At 37.3% G+C, this 22,595-nt stretch overlaps 1 protein-coding gene across 1 annotated transcript; it reads right to left on the reverse strand.

Moving 5' to 3' along the window:
* Positions 1–7,939: 7,939 nt before the first annotated feature.
* On the reverse strand, positions 7,940–21,985 carry FAM3C (FAM3 metabolism regulating signaling molecule C; the record flags this gene model as incomplete). Its single annotated transcript, XM_079533441.1, has 9 exons — positions 7,940–8,029; positions 9,007–9,133; positions 10,922–11,006; positions 11,402–11,452; positions 12,794–12,852; positions 17,898–18,021; positions 18,198–18,227; positions 19,271–19,375; positions 21,973–21,985. 9 exons carry the CDS (start codon positions 21,983–21,985, stop codon positions 7,940–7,942), a joined length of 684 nt encoding a protein of 227 aa, XP_079389567.1.
* Between the last annotated feature and the right edge of the window lie 610 nt (positions 21,986–22,595).

Raw genomic sequence — 22,595 nt, forward strand, 5'->3', positions numbered from 1 at the left:
AGCATGGCGTGCCAAACAGCAACCTCAGGGTCTTGTACAAGCTGTCTTTCAAATGCACAAAGGCCAGGTCTGAGGAGAGACAGAAATACAGCTTGGTATTTGAGGGAAGTGCAGTCCCTCACTGGTATCTCCTCAGCACCCAAGAGCACAATTTGCAATCAACCCATCATCGCCCCAGTGTTGGACTGTGTGTCAACCTGCCGTCTTCAGCCATCCTGCTGGGGCTCACCAGCATTTTCACAGCCATGTGAGACTCAGCCCAAATAAATCTGTCAGAAAATGAGAGAATTTTAATACTTCAATCACATTCTCTTACAGGAGCTACAAATAGAACTTTTCATTAGTATCCCAAGTCAGTTCAGTGCACAATATCACTGAAGGATTGGCTCACACCACTAAAATATTTCAACTGTTATCAATAATGTTTTCTCCCCTCCACGTGTTAGTTTAATTCTATTTTACATCTGAAAAAGGTTGTTTATTTTTATGCATTGATACAATTCCTGGTTTAAAAAAGCATCACGGGAAAGGATTTCTGTTGTTTAAATGTGCAAAGACCTATTTTTGATAAGATGAGAAAGTTTATATTTTGTAAATATTTAAATTATGCAAGTTATGTAAGAGGTTTCCAAAACGAATGTGCTAAGATTGCAGCCTTTGGCATTTACTGATGTTTGTTACTATTGCAGCAGCCTGTAACTGATTTTCATTTGCATGTGCAGGGGAAACTTATTCAGAGGTTATTACTGAGATGTTCTTCTTTTTTACAATCAGGTCAGTTATAACTGACCTGACACAGTGGTGACACTGGTGACACAGAGACGAGAAGCACTTATTTGGCTGTTCTAAACGACCATTAATTACTATCCTGTAGAGTTTTTCTGTTCTTTTCAACCCATTTTGCATACAGTGAAATTGGGCTCCAGTGATAAGTGGCGGGACTCCCACTGACAACAGGAGGACTGCTGAGGGGCTGCAGTCCCTTAACTCATTCCACAAGGGCAGGCAGTTGTTACAAATATATCTGCTGAGACACTTTGGTTGAGGCTTTCAAAGCTGTCATTTATTTTCTCGTGAAAGATAGTGACCGGATTCCCCCTCACTGTCTATTGGATGTGTAGGTCAGGAGGAAGGAAACAAAACCTGTGTTGTGTTACGTTGTTGCCTTGTGTAGAGTATCAGGAAGAGAAGTCCTTTATGTACCGGTTCGTCTTCGGGGACTGACCTCCCCTTTCGGCCAATCTCACTGCATTGACCTAGCTAGATAATGAGGAGGAAATAGTGCAGGGCTCCTGGACACAAGTTCAGCTTCAGGGATTTGCCAAGGAGAAAAGATCTCAAAGGGCTGTTTCTGTGGATTGGAGCAGGAGGGGCATGCACATCAGCATCTCACTGAGGAGTGGGGCAGTTGTGAGAGGGCCAACACATTCAGGGTGTCAGTGCCTGCTTGGGTAGCTCCTATTTGAGGCTGCAGAGCAGTCACCTAGATCTAAAAGGCAAAATAAAAATGTTTTTTTTGTTGATAAATGTTATTAATAAAAGACTTTTTTTCTGGCTGAAAGGGGAAAGAGTTTATTTTTTCAAAGCATGACAAAAGACAAGAAAGAGATGTAGGGACATGGTTTACAAAACAACAACATGGTTTGTGAAAGCTGGGATGGCTGAACAAATGTCATATGAGGGAGCTGAAGCTTTGCTACAACCCATCCTTTCTCTTTAGGTCATTGAGTGCATTTGCCCATCTGAGCAAGAGGATTTGAGTGGGAGAAAGGCCTTATCTCCGAGCCCCTTGTGCAATGAGCAGCAGTTTGTGAAAAGTAGCAAACCTGTGAAAAATGCCACAGGTTTACTTTCCTACCACTGAAGCAGACCATGCCAAAGGAGGCACTCTGTCTCAGCCTGTAACATACTGTAGACATCACCTGTCTGCCTACCCAAGAAGTCTTGGCTTTCCAGTCGGGTCTATGCAAAACCACTGGGCAGGTGCTGCTGAGTGCAGTGCTCAAGGACAGGCAAAGCCCACAGCAGTCAGTTGCATGAAGTTACTTTCCCTAAACTGCTCTTGCAGTTTGCGTTTCAGGAAATCAAATATGCTTTTTTCCCCTTCACAAATGACAGATGTGAACTCCACATTAAATAAATGCTAGAGCTAACTAATGCAAAAGCACTGATGGATACAAAGTATTAATGCTGAAATACACTACCTTAAGAAATTAACACTGTGCCAGGGTCTGCTGTCATACTGAATTGACAGCTGTGTAATTCCACGGATGGTCCTGTAAAGTAATGAATGGTTTTCACAGCAGAGAATGAAATGCTGTCTGGTCACTGTGTCAGCACTGGGGCTGGAGGTGCACTGCAGGCAGGAGCACGAGGCTGCAGTTCATTGGGAGCCGCTGAAGCACAGCAACTGGTGATGTCCAGCACAGGCAAAAAGTGGAGTCCATGGCTGGGTGCAGAGCAGGTGGATGGCACCTCACTTGGGCAGCAAAGAGGTGCAACAAAGTCAGGACTGCTAAGGCTGTCACACATATGGAGTTCAGATTAATTCAACGGAAGAAAGAACCAAATTTTCATTAACAAAAAGGGCCAAAGGCCTTCTGAAATGCTCTGCTGTTGGTGAGCTTGCAAACGAGCTGAAACATCACAGCCTTGCTCAAGGTTTGGCCATGGCGTTTTCCCATCAGTCCTGCTATTTTTATGACTATTCAGTGTAGTTTTAAATGAACTCCATGCTTTCCTTGTTAATTCTTCAAGAATGATCAAATTCTCATTTCTTATTCTGATATTTTTAAATATCAAGCTCTACACATATCAGGTTGCCCCAGTTAAAACTGAAAATTCTGACTGGTAAGATTTCTATAGGTATTATCCACAAAAACCTAAAAGCGTGCATTTGAATGTGGAAAAGAATGAGACACACTTCACGAGCATTTCTTTCTAGAGCAAAAGCCTGCCAACACGCTAGAGGTTAAAAAGAGAACTCACTATTATTTACATAGACGATCATTTATTGTCTGTGCTGAAAGGAGCACTGTGCCTCATGTCAGCAGCAGAAAACCAGCTGACAGCTAAGTCAGCATCCCAGTCTTTTACAGTCTAATCTGCTCCATAATCTAAGAAATTAAATCGATGTTACCATATCTCAACACGTCCAAAGCAGTATTTTGATGTTAAATGCACAGTTTCTATAGGATGTATATATCATCTGGGATAACACCAACAATTTTATCTCAGCTGGCTCTGGAGCATCAGGCTGGGGTTACACGGCATGGTCCGCACTGCTAGCCCTGCCCTGACCCCTGGGTCAGTTCAGTTTAGTGATATGGGTCACAGAAACATCACAAAGAAGAGCTTTGGCTGCATTTGTAGCCTCAAACCGAGCACTAACACACTGGTAAGGGCTTAGGGAGGTGACCAGGAGTGGTAACTCCTTGAGCTGACTTTGCTGCCAATTTATCACAACACTAAGGATCTGATCCAAGCAATCTTGCTTTGTAGCATTAGAGGAACAGAGCTAACTAGCTGCTTCGGGCTATCCCTAGGGATCAGAAATTTAATGAAGAGGATGCAGTGATTTGTGTGCATTATTACACAATATGGCTGGACTAGTACTCTCTACTGATACCTACTCCTCTCCATATATATGCAAGTCAGCCCTGAAATAAAGTTTTATTTTCTATACACCTCAAAGAATAATAAACAGACTATTTCATTTACTAACATACCACGAAAATTAGCACAGTGTTTAGTTTTCTGCATTGTGTCACATGTATATTAAGTGCTTTCAATAAAATTTGAGAGTGCATACATCAAAGCCATAAAAGACACTATCCACCCAGTTTTCCAATTGGAAAGGATGAGTCAGGATACTTGGGAAAATGAAGCGGTGCTGATAAAGACAATGCTAAGATACTCAAGGCCAAGTAAGATAATTAGCCAGAAGTGATCACTGAAGCATCATAGAAATAGTCAGGCTGTATTCCATGGAAAACAGTACTCCCTTCCACCACTATCCAAGCTCAAAGAGGAGACCTCCCCTCAATTGGGAGTGCTTTTCTCACATCAACAGGGCTGCATCCAATGCCCTACTAAAGGAACAAACCATTCTGTGGCTATTGCAACAGGCTATTGCAATGGCGACTTTAAAAGGATAAACACATTTCCTAGTGAGGAAATGACAGGGTCAGGAAGTAAGTAAAAATACAACTAAGTACCTCTGAGGCCAGTGATCAATTTTTAATTGATGTAAAAAAAAAAATCATTAATTTTCAGTAAAGATTTGGGTTGTACATTATCACACTTACCCTAGATTGATACTTAAGGATTGGAAGGGATGCCTGAGGAACACAGGCCTATGAAGGACACATCAGATCTTGGCTGAAAGGATAAAAGAGGGTAAAAGGAGCAGAGATGAGAAACTACAGTTGGTTTTAAGCCAGCCTGAGGCTGCCTTATCTCTGAGGCCACAGATAGGACAATCAGAAATGTAATGAAATATCTCAAGTAAAGCACAGACCTTCTTTCTCTGCTGCATCATTTATTTATGTTTTTATTTTTGCCTGTGCAGACAAGAAACTCTTCTTTCACAGAGGCTGCTGCAGGAAATGGCTAAACCCAGGTGCTGGATCTTTTGGTATACAGCCTGGAGGCAAAAAGCAGCATCCCTCACATGCCCAGTACAGCATCAGAAACAAGGTATCAGGTCCAGGACACAACCACCTGTATTGACCTGAAAGCTGAAAAAGCTTCCCAGCAGCTTCTAGCCTGTGCTCCACTCCAGCCAGTTTATGGAGGGGTATGGCCCTTCCATCTGTGCACAGAAAACCCTGTCAATATACCCAGCACTAACACTTTATTTCTCCTCATGATTTACCACTTGGCTTCTAAACTGCAGATAATCCAAACAGTTTAGGAACTATTATGAACACAAGTGTTTTCTAGTCTCATCAACATCTGAGGGAACTAAAAGCCACATTAATGTCTATAAAACAAAACATGCCAAGCAACAGAAAGCTTTTTCTGAACCAGCACTTGAGCAAGTAAGGCTGTCAAAGCCTCTCCTCTTTCAAGAAGAAAAATACGTTCGATGCTAGGAGAGATGCAGACAGCATTTCAAGGCAGGCATCTTCAGCTTCTTTAAGACTCATACACGTAAAGAGGACTAGCACAGCAGTTGAGAGCTGTGGCTGACAATGAAGCAGTTTCCAGGTGGCTCAGATCCCAGCCGAGTGCTCCTTGGGGAGAACAGCCACAACCTTCTTGTGTCCTGCCCCTTTACTCACACATACATTTGTTGAGGCAGACATACTCCCATCTTCACCTTTCCTTCCTTTGCTCCCCTGTCCTCAACGCGCTGCAGATGTTCTCATCCTTTCATGTAGGAAGTGACGTATCCTGGAGCTTTCTCATACAAGTACTTTTGCATGAAGCTCTTTGAACAAAACAGCAAGTTCATACCACAAGATGTAGGAGAAACCACACAAAGTTCTTCTTCATCACTTACTTGAAACATGCATTATTACCAAAGTCTTGTTTACTGAAAGCATCAGAAAGCTTACTGCAACAGAAGGAAATGGTGCAACTAGCCCACTCAAGGTAGAGAATGAGATGGCATGACTGTATCTTGTGGCAAGTCAAAAAAAGACCATGGGATCCTTGCTGTTTTTTCTCATTTTTCATGGCCAAAATGAGCTCATTTGTATAACTGAAATATTAAAGGATGCAGCTGCGAGGATGAGTTAGAGAATGAGGGAAAAGGAGGCAGATTTCACAAGAACTAAATGATTTAAGAACAATTATTAAACCATTTATTGCTTTAAAAGCAGTAGTTAAATATTTTGTGGTAGACCCATCTTTAACAGGTTAAATATTCATAATATGCATGCTTGCTTCTGATGGCTAGAAAAAAGAAGGCACAAACCTGAAGACAAAAGCTAGAACTAAAGTCAGGCTTCTTTTATGTCCTCCATTACATTCTGTAGAAGATAATCGTGCAAGGAAACAATAAAGGCTTCCTAGATGCACCCCCCCACCCAGCCTTCACCAAACCCACTTCCACCTTCAAGCCTCTGCTAAGTATCTTCAAATTCTTCTGTTATTACTTTGGATAGCAGCATAACCAATACCAGCTTACTTACAAATAAAAATTTATTCATGTGAAAATTCCAGGACTTTGCAATTAGTTTTCCACAGTAACCTGATGTTATTAAATAAAATTTATTTATTTTAATGGGTAGAAATCAGGTGTTTTATTTCATTCGATGTAAAAGATACATATGATTTTGACACATCCTCCTAAACAAGAGAATCTGAAAGATTTAACAAAAAACAATTTCACCACATAAGGTGCTTTTATTGCTGCTCTACATTAAACTTGAGGGAAAGCCACATTATTTAACAAGCTACTTAAACGTACAGAACAGCTCAGAGTCCAGTCTTACTCTGACATCACAGGTTATTTGACTTGCAAAGCAACGCCCAATATTGCTTGACTTTTTTTTAGTGCACACTATTGAGTTCATCTCAGAAGACATATCAACAATAGGAACGTTTGAGTGCTACTTACACTGTGGGTCCCTGAAAAATCCTTTGTTGCTTTATTCCCACGGTACTAGATGGAAGTTTCTGAAGATTAAACCAGAACTCATGATGTAAAACTCCAAGAGATTACAATCAATTCCATAACATCCCCATTTTTTGTATACCAACAATTCAATTTATAACAGACTTAGTTGCAGTAAAAGTTCAAGCTGGCCCTACCTAAAAATGAAGCTATGTTTTCCGATAGCTCTGGCATGAGCTGAAGAATAAGGCCACTTCAACTTGGTCCTTTTTTTTTTTTTTTTTGCAAGGAAAAAAAATGAAGATGCATCGTCACTGAAGTTTGAATATCATAGATTGCATAACCAAAGATGCAACGCTTTCTCTAACATCTCTGTAAGCACAAGTGACCCCACATTAGATGTAACATAAGCAGTAAAGATACATAATGCTGTAGCCTGGACAACTCTCACTAGAAGGGAGACTGCCTTCTGCTGGCTTCTTTGCGATGGAAAATTTATTTCTAGGGTTACAGCTACAGCAGGAAGGAATCCCATTACACAGGTTTACTATGTGACTAGCTAGCAGGGCTGAACAGGTCGACTCAGTGGTTAAGCAGCAGTACAAAAATTGTTACAAAAATAATGAACAAGTCACTTGAACAAGTACTGTTTTTTAACGTGCCAAGTCTCTTCTACATAGACAGTACTATTTTCAAACTGATCAACAATACTTCCAAACTGCTTTTAAGTACCACATACGGTATTTATGCATTTGCCCTTGCTCTTCCCCTAGTAAAAATAACTTATTTGTGCTTTTCATGGTATATCTGTATTTCTCTACCATGTTTTCTTCCTTTGCAGATTATTCAGTTTTGGTGGGAGACTACAAAATTTTTTTTTTTTTTAGCACTTGGTATTAGAATAACCAATTACCTTCAATAAAAAGTGATGCTGCCATTAAAAAGGCAGAGGATAAAAAAAATTAAAGCTCTTTATTAACTTATCTCTAAAATCTATATTTTCCACAAAGGTTACATTCTCACAGCAATGTTAGAAGACAGTACAACATTTGTCTGGATCTGTTTATTATTGGCATATGCAATTTATTAGCCAGTTGGTCTACAAGATACTCACCATAGGCAAACTAAATACTGTGCTTTTAAGAAATCTGTTTAGAAATTATTTGATGTTCCTTTTACTTTGAACATATTTACAAAAAGGATTTTATGTGTGTTAGCAATAAATAATCCCAATATTCAAGATGTCAGTGCTCATGCACACACCGACAGGATGGCTGCATGCTTTAAAAATATTATTTACAATACAGTCTCCTTCATAGCCCTCTCCCTAATAACAGCAGAAAGTGCATTTTCTTCCTTTCCTTTTCTGTAGGTTTAGTCTTGCTTCTGAGGGATACAACCTTCCATCTCAACAACTTCTGGCCAGCCTTCGTATTTGTTTGTGTCCTTGTTGTTCTTTATATGCTGCAAATAGAAAATATTGACTGTTAATATGAAGTCTTCTACCGTGTTGCTTTAAGTCACAGCTTGCAAAGGCATTTCTTGTAAAGACAAGACGACATCAGTAGTAGCCTCTTGTGCTTTTCTAATTATCATCAAATATAACAAACCCTCAGTACAGCAAATTGTTCAGGTAAATGTATGCTAAAAGCAAGTGAGCCATAATACAGAAAACATTTTTAAAGTTTACTTAGGAAGCAAAACAAGTAAGGAGAAGATGAACTACATGAAACCAGAAACCATTAGGAAATATTAAACAAGGATATTACATTTACAAGGCACTGAAAATAAAGTCAGATTTTAAGAAAATTATTTAGTGTTGAATGTCCAGCTTTTTTTTTTTTCTTTAAATTTATTCATCCCCCCACAAATCAATAATCTGCTGTCTGATAAGACATTACTAGCTGAAGAGTCTGCCACTGCTGCTGCACTAGTCTGCACATTTGCACTCACCAAGTACAAAGCTACCTTTACCAGTCATTAAAGGAAACAATGACACACGTTAAATTCTAGTTGTTTAAGTCTGAGAACTTAATTTCATAAGTTTTTCTATGGCAGCAATAATTTCTGAAAGAAGAACAAAGTGAACAGCTTAACCAATACCTTAATAACCTATTTGTCAGATGTTAGTGGGTCTAAAATATGACTCTTAGGCATTAAGTTTCGAATACCCAGTTTCACTGAATTCACTTAAAATAATTCATCTAGTTACTGTGATACTAAGACCTACCCAGGTAAGATTTATTACCACAGTCTGTTTGCACACATAAAAGAAAGCAAACAGACAAGAAGTAAGTTTGAAAATAACACTGTGTGCCACTATTGCAGTAGATACCCATCTTGAGTAAACTCATGGTATAAAACAGGCCATGTCTCTATTAATGTAAGCTGCTGAAGTTACAGAACATAGCATAAGTTATAGAATGTAAGAAGTCACAGACCTGCTCAAAAGGACTTTTAGTTTTAATTCCTTTTCCACCACAGAAGACCCAATTGTCTCTAAAGCCAAGGTTAGCGATAGATGTGCTTCCCAGTTCAGCAATCAGTTTCCGTGCTTCATCATTAAGCCTTGGGAAAAAAAAATAAAAATACACATTCTCAGAGTTTTCATTGTTCAGTGCACCACTTAAATTCAACCCGATTAAATATAATTTAAGTCAGTCAATATTGGGAAAGATCTGTCTTTCAAAATCAGATAAGGCCAGTTCTGTAATCAGCTGATCTAATAAGCTCTGCTCTTTGATATCATATCAGGCAAATAATATAAAACCACTAACAAAAGCAAAGAATCCTATCCTGTGAGAATTTATATACACAATTCAAACAATTTTAGCAATTCCCCAAGCAAGTAAGAAAAGTTAATCTTTAACATAACCATTATTTACACATTGAAGTTGAAGCCTAAATAGTTCTTCTAGGTTAAATGAATGACCTAAATACACAGAAGTTCTTGTCTGTTCAATTAATTCAGAAGTGAGAATTGCTGTCACCACAGCATGGTTCAGTGCCCATAGGTCCATACAGGATAATTTTAAATACAGAAATGAAAAAGATTCTGTAAGAGATAGGATCTCAGTACAACAGCTCATTATTTCTACTTAATGAGATATGGCTGTATGACTCACCTTAACCAAAATGAAAAAAATGATTAAATAATTTACTTTGGAGGCTATCTGCACCACCCACACTCCAAGCTTCCAAAGCATGAAGACAGCTTATATTAAAAGCAAGAAAAAAAACCAAACCCACCACCAAAACACTCACAGTAAGATTTTTATCTTTTAAACATGATGGTTCTTCACTTTTTAAGTTGCTTTCTAGCAGTTTGGTGTTTTTGGTTACTCTAAAGTCACAACCACAAGTTTCTGGTTAATTTTGCAATACCACTAATGAGTAGATCTTGGCTGTCAGCACAAATGTGCCAAACTCACCTTTCTGTTTAGTTTTAGAAAACACCAGCAGAGACATGATTAAAAAAAACCTAACTACTTATCTAAATGCTGAAGCACAACAGTTAGGAGATCTAGCCTTCTGATAAGGAAACATTAGATTGCTTTCATCTCCCTAAGGCAGGCAAAGTTACTTTCAACCAGTTATTGAAAATACTGCATGTTGTGTAGTCAGGACTTTGTCATAGCAAAGCTATTTCTACACCAAAATACAGACAGGTCACGGACAACAAACTGTACCAGAAGAGGGGAAAAAAAAGTACATAATATAAGTGTAAGTAATGTTAAAATAATGGAGGAAAATAAAAAATTCTCTACTAAAAAAATTCCTTCTGAGAATATGACTTAAGTAAATAATGACAATACAATTTTCTACAGTGATTTCAATATCTATTAAAGATGATCGAAGTTGAGAAGGTTGGAAAGTACTGCATAAAGAATATTAAAATAATATTAAAATTAAATTAAGCTGTATTTATACTGATAGGCTGAGCAGCTTACAGTGGAACACTTCAAAAAAGTTTAAGGCTCACAAGCATGAGGCTCACACTAATAAAAACTCTCAGACCTTAGAAAAGAAGGGGTACATGCAAGACCTATCAGAAATGCTCTGCACAATTTAACTACCAAAATACATCTTCAAGTTGTCCTGAAGAAAGCGTGGGATGGAACAGATCAATTTCAATCAGAGGGTATCTTCTCACAACCATATGACCTAAATTCAACAGCATAAGACAGATTTGATCCTCATTATCTCCAAATAATATTAGCATTATTAAATTGATCAACTGAAAGCATAGTTTCTAATGCCTTGCCGTGGAAAGACAAAACTTTATCAGAAGTGACTGCAGTTAAAAGCAACATTTAAAATTTTAGTCAATGTTCACTGCATAAATCAATGACATACTTGGTTGCACCATCATCGTACGTCCCCATTAGCACGATGGTTCCATCCTGTATGGATTTGAGAAATTCAATAAATGGTGCCACATCTGAAAAGAAAGAAAACAAAACCTTTGTAATAAGCAATTAATCATATTTAAACACCTGCGACGTTAGACTTCTTTTAATACTTATAAATATACTCAAATTTATGCACAGATCTTCAGTAAGAGGCAAATAGAACACATAAGAATGAACTCTCATTTTATAGAAAGGCTTTCGTCTATATAAAGCTGACTGCCAGTTGGTACATGCTTATTCTCCTGAGCAGTTCCCTTCTCCTCTCCCACATCAACTATGCGTGTTTACCTAAAGTTGTATCCTCCTCACAATTACAAAGGCAGAGGTAAGGCTTAAAATACCACAGCAAACAGAACTTAAGAGAACAAACACGTTAGCACAGAAACGGTTTGTTTCTTTAACCAGCTAGATTAACTGCACCTACCTCCTCCCCACATGTCAAAGAATTTAGTGTCTACTGGTTCTCCTGTTTTACCTGAAGAAAAAGAAATGTTTGGTGTCAGGAAAAAGCCAAAAGTTACTCCAGAGACAACATCCCCACTTCCTTTCAATTACTGTCAGAGAAAGTGCTGCAGAAGACGCCATATAAATCATCAAGTTTTATTTTTTATGAAGACCACTCCTTAACCACAGCAGTTTGTGAAAAGGTGCCGGAAAAAGAGGGGAAAAATGATAAAAGATGTAAATTTCTGATTTAGATTCAAGTAGAACACCCTCAAAAGACAGTAATAAAGAAAACGCACTTCACAAATTCATGGGGAATTTACTTTTTTTAGGTGCTTTTTCTAGGATAAAAAGAGAAAGCACAGTTGTAGGTTGCTTTTAGTACTGCAGAGGAAGCAGGAAAAATCAAAACTACTCAGCAAGTTTTGCTACAAATTAGAGATTCCTAGTTGATTTAAACTTCTGGAATGAATAGAGAAGAAAGCGATTGGTATATATATACATTAGTATTCTCCCTGTCTACAAAGTCAGTATTTGATGGAAGGCAGAGTTTCATTTTAATAGATACATTCATATAAAATTCAGAAAACGAGAAAGTTTGGGAACTACATGACGGAACAAGGTGGTTTGGTTTTTGACTAAGACAACAGAGGAAGGCAAAACAGAATTAGGTATTGTTCAAGTCATGCATTAGATTACATAAACCTGAATGCAATCCAAAAATAACATTAATTTATATTGCAGCAAAATAATAAAGTGCTGTCTCAGCACTACAAAGAATTGCTTCTTACATATTAAGGAGAAATGCCAGTACTGATGTTCAGTCTTGAAGCTGACACGCAGGTAAGTCTGCTTATTTTTAATGAAATTAAAATTCCTGAATACATATTACATGGATGTATACATGGACAAGATCAACAAACGCAGACTAATACAATCTAGTGATTTCAAACTGGTGAATAATGAACAGTTCCTTTCATGTAGTAATAAAATTGCTAAATGGATTTCTCTGAGAACAGAAGAATTTGGTGTAGAGAATTTCACAGTGGCAATACACAAAATCAAGAGAGCAATTTTATCATTCCATGTGTATCAGGAAGTTACTTGATGTATCAATAGATAACCACCATGGAAATCCACATGTGTAGGAAAAAAAAAAAAAGGCATCAAGTTTGAAAGCAGAAAAACAGCATACAACTGAATAGAACAGTATTCAACTAAAACACAGAAATGGCAAAATCTGACATTATCTCAGTACGAATACATTGAGTACTCCTCTTCTCCTCTTGTTTACTTGTCACCACCTTAGCAGACCTTAAACTTCATGAAGAATTGGAAAATGAAGACACTGCTCACTTAGAAAGTTACTCACCATTGACCAAGGCCACATTTATTCCTCTGCCGACATTATTTTTAACTCCACTCATTAATCTGAAACAAAATAAACAATTTAATTTGCAATAGAACTATTTTCTGATGCAAAATATTTCATTTTAAATTATTTTTTAAAATAAAATCATGTTGTAAAAGACCACCACATTTCCATGAATATTTAAAGCAAAAGGTGTCCTTATGGCACCACTGATTTGGGAACAATAGCTCTAATGTCCCTAACTGTATCCATTTTCTATGGAAAGAAGATGATTAAATGCTCAAATTACGCGTATATTAAAAATGCCACCAAAAATAAAGCACTATTAATGTAGTTGAGAAAATCCCTTGCAGTTAAGATGCATTGAACAAAGAACTATTTGAAGGGCTTAGTACAGCCACATAGCCAACATTTTAAGCTTTTCTGTAAGCAAAAATGTGTTAATGAGTTTAAAGCCTAACTGAATCAAAGTATTTAAAATGGATGTTGCAATACTGTGGACCATGGTACCAAACTAGAAAGTCAAGGCAAATTAGTTTGGTGAATCACAGAATGCCCAGGGTTGGAAGGGACCTCAAGGATCATGAACCTCCAAGCAGCAGAAAAGTAAACCAGAAACAGTAAATATAATGACAAGACTTCAAATGAAAATTGAACGCAACTTTGAAGCAGAATTGAACATCTCAACAAAATCACCACAATCTATGACAGCAACTACTTGGCCAAACTCAAAGCAGCAAAGGAGCTTGGAAAGAGCTGATACACTGTGAAATGTAAGCTGTTCAGAGCTGTAAAGAAGAGCTAAGGGGAATGTCAAGCTACAGTGCTGTGCTGCCCTGGCCACGATAGGTACATCACTCCAATGTGAAGAAGCTTAGAAACCAGCTCATTCCTTTTCACTGGCACCTTACAGAGATCTCTGTTCTACCCACAGGCCCTGCACTTCCCAGCACTACTATTTCAAAGCTGAGAGTCAAAGTGTTAGACAAACAAGGAGAAACAGGAAGGTCTGAAGTTGTATGAAGACAATGAAGAAGTTTTCAGCTCAGCTTTAAGAAAAAGCAGAGATGCACATCTCATCATTTCTAAGCATACTTTAGCAGATGCTTTAATTCCACTACAACCAAGGTCAATTTAACTTCCCTGGCTTATTCTAAGGGGCTGCAACCCTCTACAAATCTGTTGTCTACAGAACTTTTTCAGGTAACTTCTTTTGTCCTAAGCAACGTTTCAGAAGGAAATGTCCTTGCACAGAGAACTGCAACAGCTCTCCAATAATAGTCATGGGCTAGAAACAAGAATTGCTTTACCAGAAAAATGACAGCCTTCCTCTTAGATACCATCTTTGGCACTTCAATGAAAGACTACGAGTTAACAGCAACTCACAGTATAGTGACCTGGATTTTAAAGAAGTAATAATCAGAAGTGTTCCATATTTTTACGTTAACCCTCTAATATCATCTACCAAAAAAAGCCTTACTTGATTAAAAATGAAACTAATTCAATAACTTTGAAGACAGACAACTTGCAATTTTCTGCTAAAATACAGAATTCAGTTCTGTTTAATAGGGAATTCCCAACTGGGCTTCTGGAATTCTTTCTAAATCCATTCAGCACTTGGGGGAACATTACTTCTCCGACCACATCATTTTCAGGCCATGTCTGGACACCAATTCTAAGCAATAGAATCATATGACAAACAAAGATTGAAAAAAAATGAAAAACAATTATGTCCTGAATGGTCATGTGAGATTTAGTGTATCTGAATTCAACAAAAAGAATAAGAAGTTCCTTTCACTTTGACTACTAAATTCTCTATAAACAAATGCAAGTAAAAAAAAAAAGAATCCAATACTGGAGTGATTAGATGCTGAAATATCACATACGTATAAACAAAGTTATAACTGACTTCAGGTAAGAAAATATCCCGTGAGTACAAATGGCAGAAGTAACTGTTATTATAGCAGTGCAGAGTGCCATTCTGCTCTAAGGTTACTGCAGCACAAATATGGAACTGGCTTCTTAACAGAAGAAAAACTGCACGGAGAAGTGCTGGTAAAGAAGTATAACTCTACTGCTTCTGAGCCTCTCAAGCAGCAACCACAGTAGTTCATATTTAGAAAACGTACTACAGTTACTGTCAAATCTGGATTGCGTACTGTAATCAAACTTCCATAAAGCAGAATTTCCATTTTAGTACTCTCATAAATCAAACAACAACCTCGTTTAACACAGAGGAAAAACCTACATTGTAAATATTACTGACAATTTATGAAGCCATCTTCCTGTTTCTGTGTCTTGGACATACAAAGAAGAATTTTACATAAAACTCAGCTATTGCAAATTAACTAGAAAAGCACATCTTGTATAGGAGAGGTAAAAGAAACATTGTTATAAAAAGATCTATCAAGCAGGAAATAGATTTCTTTACAGTTCTGAGATACTACTCTGCACACCTGAGATAGCTTGTGTGTTGCCACAAATACTACTGGGTGTAATGTGAATGTTTTATCACAGGAGGGCAGTAGTTCGTCAGTTTTAGAATTCCACCAAAAAAACCCATTCAAGAAATGACGTGAGCTTTCAAATGAGAAATCAAATATAGTATGAACAAAGCAGAAGATCGTATGAAAATAATCAAATTTTCTGATGTACACTTTAATAGACATTAAAATCTTATTCCCCAGAAGTAATTAGAAAGGATTTTTTCCAACTGAGACAGAACTTTGGACTCCAATAGTCACGCACTAAGCTGTACAATAATATTAACAGAACAGAGAATTTCTTGACAGCTACTGCTTTCCTTTCATTTCTTAAGCAAAATATCCATCAATTTGCAGTTATTCGGGTTTTTGTTTGCTTTTTTTTTGGACATGAACCACAACCTCCCTTTAGTAAGCAAGGCATTTAAAAAGCCTACCATCCTGAAGTTAAAAATATTACTTGCACTCAAAACTTTTCATCAGTGAATCACCCCAAGTGTTTTTAGATATGAAGCTTCCTAGCAACCAGGCTGAGATGCTGACAAGCTCTGTAACGTGAACAAAAATCTCTCTGCAGAGATATTGGGTAAGACTGTCCAAGGTCATAAAGGGAATCAATGCTAAGAGAAGCAGAACCTAGCAGCTTTTAGTTAGTATGCACTAAGCATGAACTCATGCTCATTTTGCACGTGTACTGAGCAGTAATGCACCACTGGAAATGGAGTTCTACACAAACAGAAAAGCTTCATTTAAGTCAGCTTTGCATAAAATCACCTTGACATCTGAACAGTACTCAAGTTTTAACCTGCAATGCAAAGTGAAGATGCTGCATGGGTTTCACTATAAGAAAAAAGGTTCCCATTTCAACTTTACTACAGCTTAATTGCTAGAGGCAATGCTAGCAGTCATCTTGTTTTAGCTCATGCGCAACTAATCTTACTTTAATTAGAGAAAAAGTAACAAAGAATATAAAACAATACTTAAAGGTCTTGTAATACATAGGATTAGTATTTAGATCTATATTGCATGGGATTACACTGTTCACAGAAAAGTTATTATCTGCTCTACAATTTGCACTGACTACTGTAGGTAAGTGCAAATGACCTCGGCCACATCACCTACAGAGCAGGGGCTCAGAAACTGGAATAGTTTAAATGCAAATGGACAGCAATGGGTAATTAGTGTAACTGACAGTAAAACAATAGAAGCCTATTACTATTGACCATGTTTACAGCATGTCTGTTCTGCCATGGACATGCAAGGTTAAGCATATAGATTGTACTATAGAATGCAGTAGGAGACAACAAACAGTAGCAACCTAAGAACAAAGAAAGTCTCAAAATAAACATTAATATTGACGTTATGGAGATTAGTGACAGATATTCAGCTAAATACTCTAGACATGCTGTGTTAAGAGAACCGTCATCAGAAATAAAAGACTTGAATCATTTTACAAAGCTCTTTTCTTCAAGAAGGCTAAGTGCCAGGTCCCACGCTTGGGTCATGACAACCCCATGCAGCAGTACAAAGGCTTGGAAAAGAGTGACTGGAAAGCTGCCTGGCAGAAAAGGACCTGAAGCTCCTGGTCAGCAGTTGGTTGAATGTGAGCCAGCAGCATGCCTAGGTGGCCAAGAAGGCCAATGGCACATTGGTCTGAATCAGAAAGAGCACAGCCAGCAGGACTAGAGAAGTGATTGTCCCCTTGTATGTGGCACTGCTGAGACCATACCTCAAGTACTGTGTTCAGGTTCTGGCCCCTCACTACAAGAAGCATGGATTTGAGCCTTTGCAGAGGAGAGCAACAAAGCTGATGAAAGAACTAGAAAACAAAAGTTTTGAGGAACAGTTGAGGGAACTGATGTTCTTTAATCCAAAGATGAGGAGGGGAGATTTCAGTGCTGTGAAAGCAGGTTGCAGTGAGGAGTGTATTAGTTTCTTTGTTCAGAAGACACAAGAAAACAGTCAAGTTGCACCAGGAGAGGCTAAGATGGGACATTAGGAAGAGTGGTTTTGTAATGGGACTAGAAGCTGGAAAAGACCTTGAAGATCTTAAGTGATTTTATAATTAAATTCTAATTTAATTGTCTTGATTTAATTATGCCAATAGGAACTACTGATCTTTAATAGATGACTTCAGAAGGAAAAATATTTTAATGAAAAGTGGAAAATATGTTCTGTTATTGGAACTGTAGAAACAGATTAGTTTAAAAGATGACTTACAAAAGAAAATTCCATGATAGTTTTAACTAATGACATTCAATTAAGAGTATCAAGAGCAAGTACTTAAAATACACTTGTTCAATGAATTACAATTAGAGACACGAGTACCTTAGTGGTAAAACTGAATCCAGCTTCACAAAGTCTGACTATTTCATAAGTAACTAAAACTTGTAACTGTGTAGGTTACCTTATGCATATTAAAATAGCCTAGATTTCAACATTTACTGCAGAGTATTACTTGCTTCATCGGTGATTAAGTTATAGTGCAGTATAATTTTTTCATGTGTCACACTGTAGGCAAACGAAAACTTAAAGAATCATTCAGGTTTCTGATTTAGCATGCAAAGGAATTCAAGACAACAGTTGAAAAATGTACTTTGAGAACATGTAAAAATACTTACACATTATCTTCTACGCAAATTTTAGGTCCAACTACATTTGCTGCTCCACTTGCCATTTTGAATGCAAAATGCTTTTCAGGACAAGCTTTAGAGATCCCACACTTGTATCTCGGAGGTTTCGTAGCTTTCAAAAGGAAATAAAACTGGATTTTAGAGCTAAGGAAAATCAGGGAAAGGGGAAAACTAGCTTGACTGCATTTACAGTGTGATTAAGACTTTCTTAATTATGAAAAATCCAAAATTCTTTATGCTATTAGTCAAAGCAAGTGACAGCAGTAACACATGCATATGAATACTCACAGCGTGCAGCTGCATCCAATGCTGATCTAGCTAAAATGCAAAAAAAAATTTTACAAGACATTACTATTGAGATGTCATCTGCAATAAAATACCCTACAAATTTAAAAACTTTCTGTATCTCTATAATTTTTTTTTTTTTAAATGAGTATCAAATACACATGAGCACAATGTTCCACTGTAAAACCTTCATGTGGTAGAAAAATGAAAGCTGTATCATCAGGGACCACATTTAAAAGTACTACCCTAATTTATGAGTCACTGATTAAAATAAAAAAAACACAGAGATTCAGACTCAAAACAGCCAGGAGTCTGTGGAGGTTGGGCACTGAAGTGAAATCAGCTCCTTTCTTTCAAATCAATTTTATCCAGCCAGAAGTAATTACTACAAATCAGAACCTTTACCAGGGTGCAATTCCTTACACCTAACACCAGAATTCTGCAATTTGGGTGTATCTGTAGCCAATCATGCATTACTCCCTTTCATGGAATGAGGAAAGCATTATGATACTTAACATCAACCATGGTTTCTTCAATAATTATCTGTGATGCCCCTGGTGACTGTTTCAGATGTGTGCTCACACTGTAGTAATGCAGAGTTCAGCATCAGGAACCATACATACATACCTAAAATTGGGTTTTCCTAATTAAAAGCCCCTTTCAAGATTAAGGTGGCAAAAAAAAAAAAAAAAATCTACTCTGAACTTCAAATCATCTAAGCTGGTAATTTTTTTTCCTGCACAGAACTCATCACATCCAAAATGTTCTGCTTATTGCACAACGTAGTGTACCTATGCAAGCAAGAAATCCCACCAGAAATATGATTTTTTTTTTTTTTTTAACTGCCAGACTAAGCAGAAAAAATAGGTAAGAGTTTATGCATAGTTGGAAGTCAAAAGGATTAAACCAATTAAGAAAGGTAAAATATCTAATACGGAAAATAACATTAAAATACATTAAAATAAACACAACTCTTCTAAGCTTAAAAGCCTAAGCCAAGCTTACAGCTAAAGAATATTGTATCCTTGATTATGGCACAAATAAACAGGTGTCCGCAGAAAATAGTTACCACTTACCAAATATGTGTCCTAAGTTTGCTTCCATTTTTATTTCAAACACTTGAGATATGACATAAAATGTCAATAAAAATATTGCTATGACTACTATCAACTTTGCAGCACCTATTCAGAAATAGAGAAAAAAATAAATTATCTGTAAATGTTAACTGCAAGATTATTAAAATTAACTACATGAGAAAGGTGTACAAAGCGACAGGATGTCAGGATGTTGAATTCAGAAACTTGCCATACAGATGTAATCTGCAAGAAATGAGAATTATAGTGTAGGATGTAACTGAGCCACTCTGCTAAACTGCTACACCAGAGACACACACCCTGCTCTCAGACATGAAATCTCCCCTTGTTCTTTCTCCGTGTTTCATGCCATGTTGCTTGACATCATTTACCAACCTCAGCAACCAAGAGAAACCACAGACTTTTTTTGTATGGAAACCCAGATCAATAAGGTAAACTAAGCTGACTTGACTTGCTGCTGTCCAAAGTGGAAAGTTCTGCTCTCTCCAATCTCACTTCCCTGTTCTTAGCCATGTGTCCACATTTCTCACTGTTTATAAATATTCCCTTTCTGCCTTTATCCTCAGATTAACACAGCTCTGTTTTAACGTGTAACTAGACTGAGTGATTATGAATCTGTTGATATACTGTAGCTTGGCTGCTTTGGCCAGTCAGGTCTGAACATTACATTAAAAAAAAAAAAAAAAAAAAAAAAAAAAAACTTCTGGTCTTCAAGAAGAGCAAGAAAACATTAAAGTTCTAAGTTAAAAAGTAATGAAAAGCAGTATCTCACCTTTACCATTTTTAATATGCTACAGACTTAGGAAGCTTAAAGTTTGAACAAGCCTAATTTAAGACAGCACTAAGTGGTCCAGCCACCTTCTAGGGGGAAAAAAAAAAAAAAAAAAAAAAAAAAAGAAGCCTACAACTGCAGCAACTTAAATCTGAAATGGAAACCTACACGTGGTACCACCATGAACACTGCCATTTTCAGCAATATATTTTTACAGAATATTTTGCTCCCAGATTATTGTATATTAATGACTGTCTGAGAGCAGAAATTAAGTGAGAAAGATCTAATGAACATCCCATCTTCCTCTCTCACCTCTGTATGAAGAATTGTTTGGAAGAAGCAATGCTATGCATGCTTCTGTTCCTCAGATGGCCAGCCAAATAAATCCTCCAGAACAAAAGATTATTCACTCCTTCAAATCTTAAATCAGGCAGTTTAGCAAATCTTAAAATAGACAGATTACTCAGCCTTCATAAGAACGAGATATGTTAATCTTTCTAAAGGCTAAAAAAGGAAACAAAAAGATATGACTTTTGTTTGCTTACAGTTTGGACTTCCTCTCCCACTGCATGTGCAAGTATATGTATATTATGTAAGAAAGCACAGATGCAAACTGGATTTAAAAATATTACAATGGTATCCCAAAGATGACTGCATTTGAAGGAAAGCAAGCCACAGGCAAGAACTAGAGAAAACAGATGATGCAAATGTACAAGAAGCAGAAAAAAATACTTCAAAGTAACTTTACTGCTAAAGATGGTACCAGAATTTGGAAAGCGGAAATGGAGAGCAGTTTGTTTCTGTAGACAGCATGCAAGATCAATGAGTACAAACACAAGCTGACCTCTCCCACCTACATCTTCTTCCTCTTAACTGAATTTTAAATGCTCCCTTTATTTAAAGGAGGTAGGAAATCTTGAATATCCTTGCAGCATTTGAATAAAAGCAAGGCTGTCTGCTACAGGTTCAATCTTCCATAGGAATTGTCGTATCTTTTTGTTTGTAGGACTTAATAACAAAATAATTAGCTGGAATAGGGAAGAAGTAAGGCTTGGAAAAGTCATCTTTCAAGAGATTTTTCAGCCTTTTAAAAATTACAGCATTTTCCCAGTTCTTCAGCAGTTTTGTGTTAATGTGTTGCTCCCAGTTCCACTCACTGAGGCTCTGTAAACACACCATCTAACAACCGCCTTAACAGTAGTGACAAAAAAAACCATCAGGACTAATGTATCAATAAGGCTAGAAGTTGCAACCCTCCTGGAAAAGCAAGTGTTGCTGACTCCAGGGTAAGTCAACAGCTGCTTCTTCTGCAACATTAATTATTGCTTTTGATTAAAGTGCAAGACTTCAGAACATCAAGACTGCTCAAAAATGTACAGGCTATTCCACTGAAGTGAAGTGCCTAAAGTAATAGTTTCTTGCAGTACCATACTGGCAATGAGATTTTTTTAACTGCTACACCTTCTGCCAAATGAAATCAGCTTCTCAAACAGGCACTGAAGTATCTTACCTTTACTGAAAGGCTTTGCAGCTTTAAAACTCTCTGTAACCATTCAGGAAGTTTCAGACACTGTATTTAAAAAGTGCACAGCAATTTTGGTTGTGGTGTGGGGCACAAAAGAAGCCATTCGTTCCCATTTCCTTATTCTTTCAACGTCTTGCATGATTAGCAGCCAAAGATCACGTCACAGCACCTTAAGCTGCCACCACAGTTAAGCTGAAGCATTTGTAAGTAGCTGCTTCCTCTTAGACCATCCCAAATTCTCAATTAAGTTTCAGTTAACTGGCACAACAGGAGTCGCTGTGCCTTTTATGCTTACTTTAAAACCTTCTATTATTGTCACAACTTGTTAAAGCTATCCACACCTTATTCCACGAAGGACAAAAGTCTGATTTCAGTGAGTGTGCTTACCTGCTATTCTCATGTTTAGTTTTCAGCCAGGTAATGACACTACTGCATTAAAAACAGGAAAGTCACCTAGAGGAAAAAAAAGGAAAGAAAAAGTAATTGTAACTGCAATCAAATAAGCAACTTCATGGTGTGTTAACTGTAGCAATACCATGGACTTTCCAGCTAGTAACAGTAATGACAACTGTCCTGAATAGTTAACTACTAACACAATAAAGGGAAGAAGATGCAAGATGGACCTCTTGCCATAGTTTTACTTTCCTTTGTTACTCTATGAAACAAGCCATCTTAAATGCCATTACTTTAATTTCATCAAATCTACTACAAATTATGTTAATTAACCTGTGGCAAGTACTTAACAGTGCTGCATCTAAGCAGCCTTTAATTTCTTAAAGCTGCAAGTTAAAAGCAAGCAATTCCATCAATGTTGCTCCAGAATCACAGTGACATCTGGATATGAAGTTGTTGTTCAGTAATCTAATATAGTAGAACATAACTCTGGAGAGAAAAGATTTAAGCATTTTGTCCTTTGGGATACTGCACAAACTACATTCAGTGGAACTGAAAGACCCAGGTATTACAGAAAAGCACCAACACATCTCTCACCCACAGCTGCGTCCAGAAGA

The sequence above is a fragment of the Tetrao urogallus genome (genome assembly GCF_951394365.1).
Source record: "Tetrao urogallus genome assembly, chromosome: 1".
Lineage (NCBI taxonomy): Eukaryota > Metazoa > Chordata > Aves > Galliformes > Phasianidae > Tetrao > Tetrao urogallus.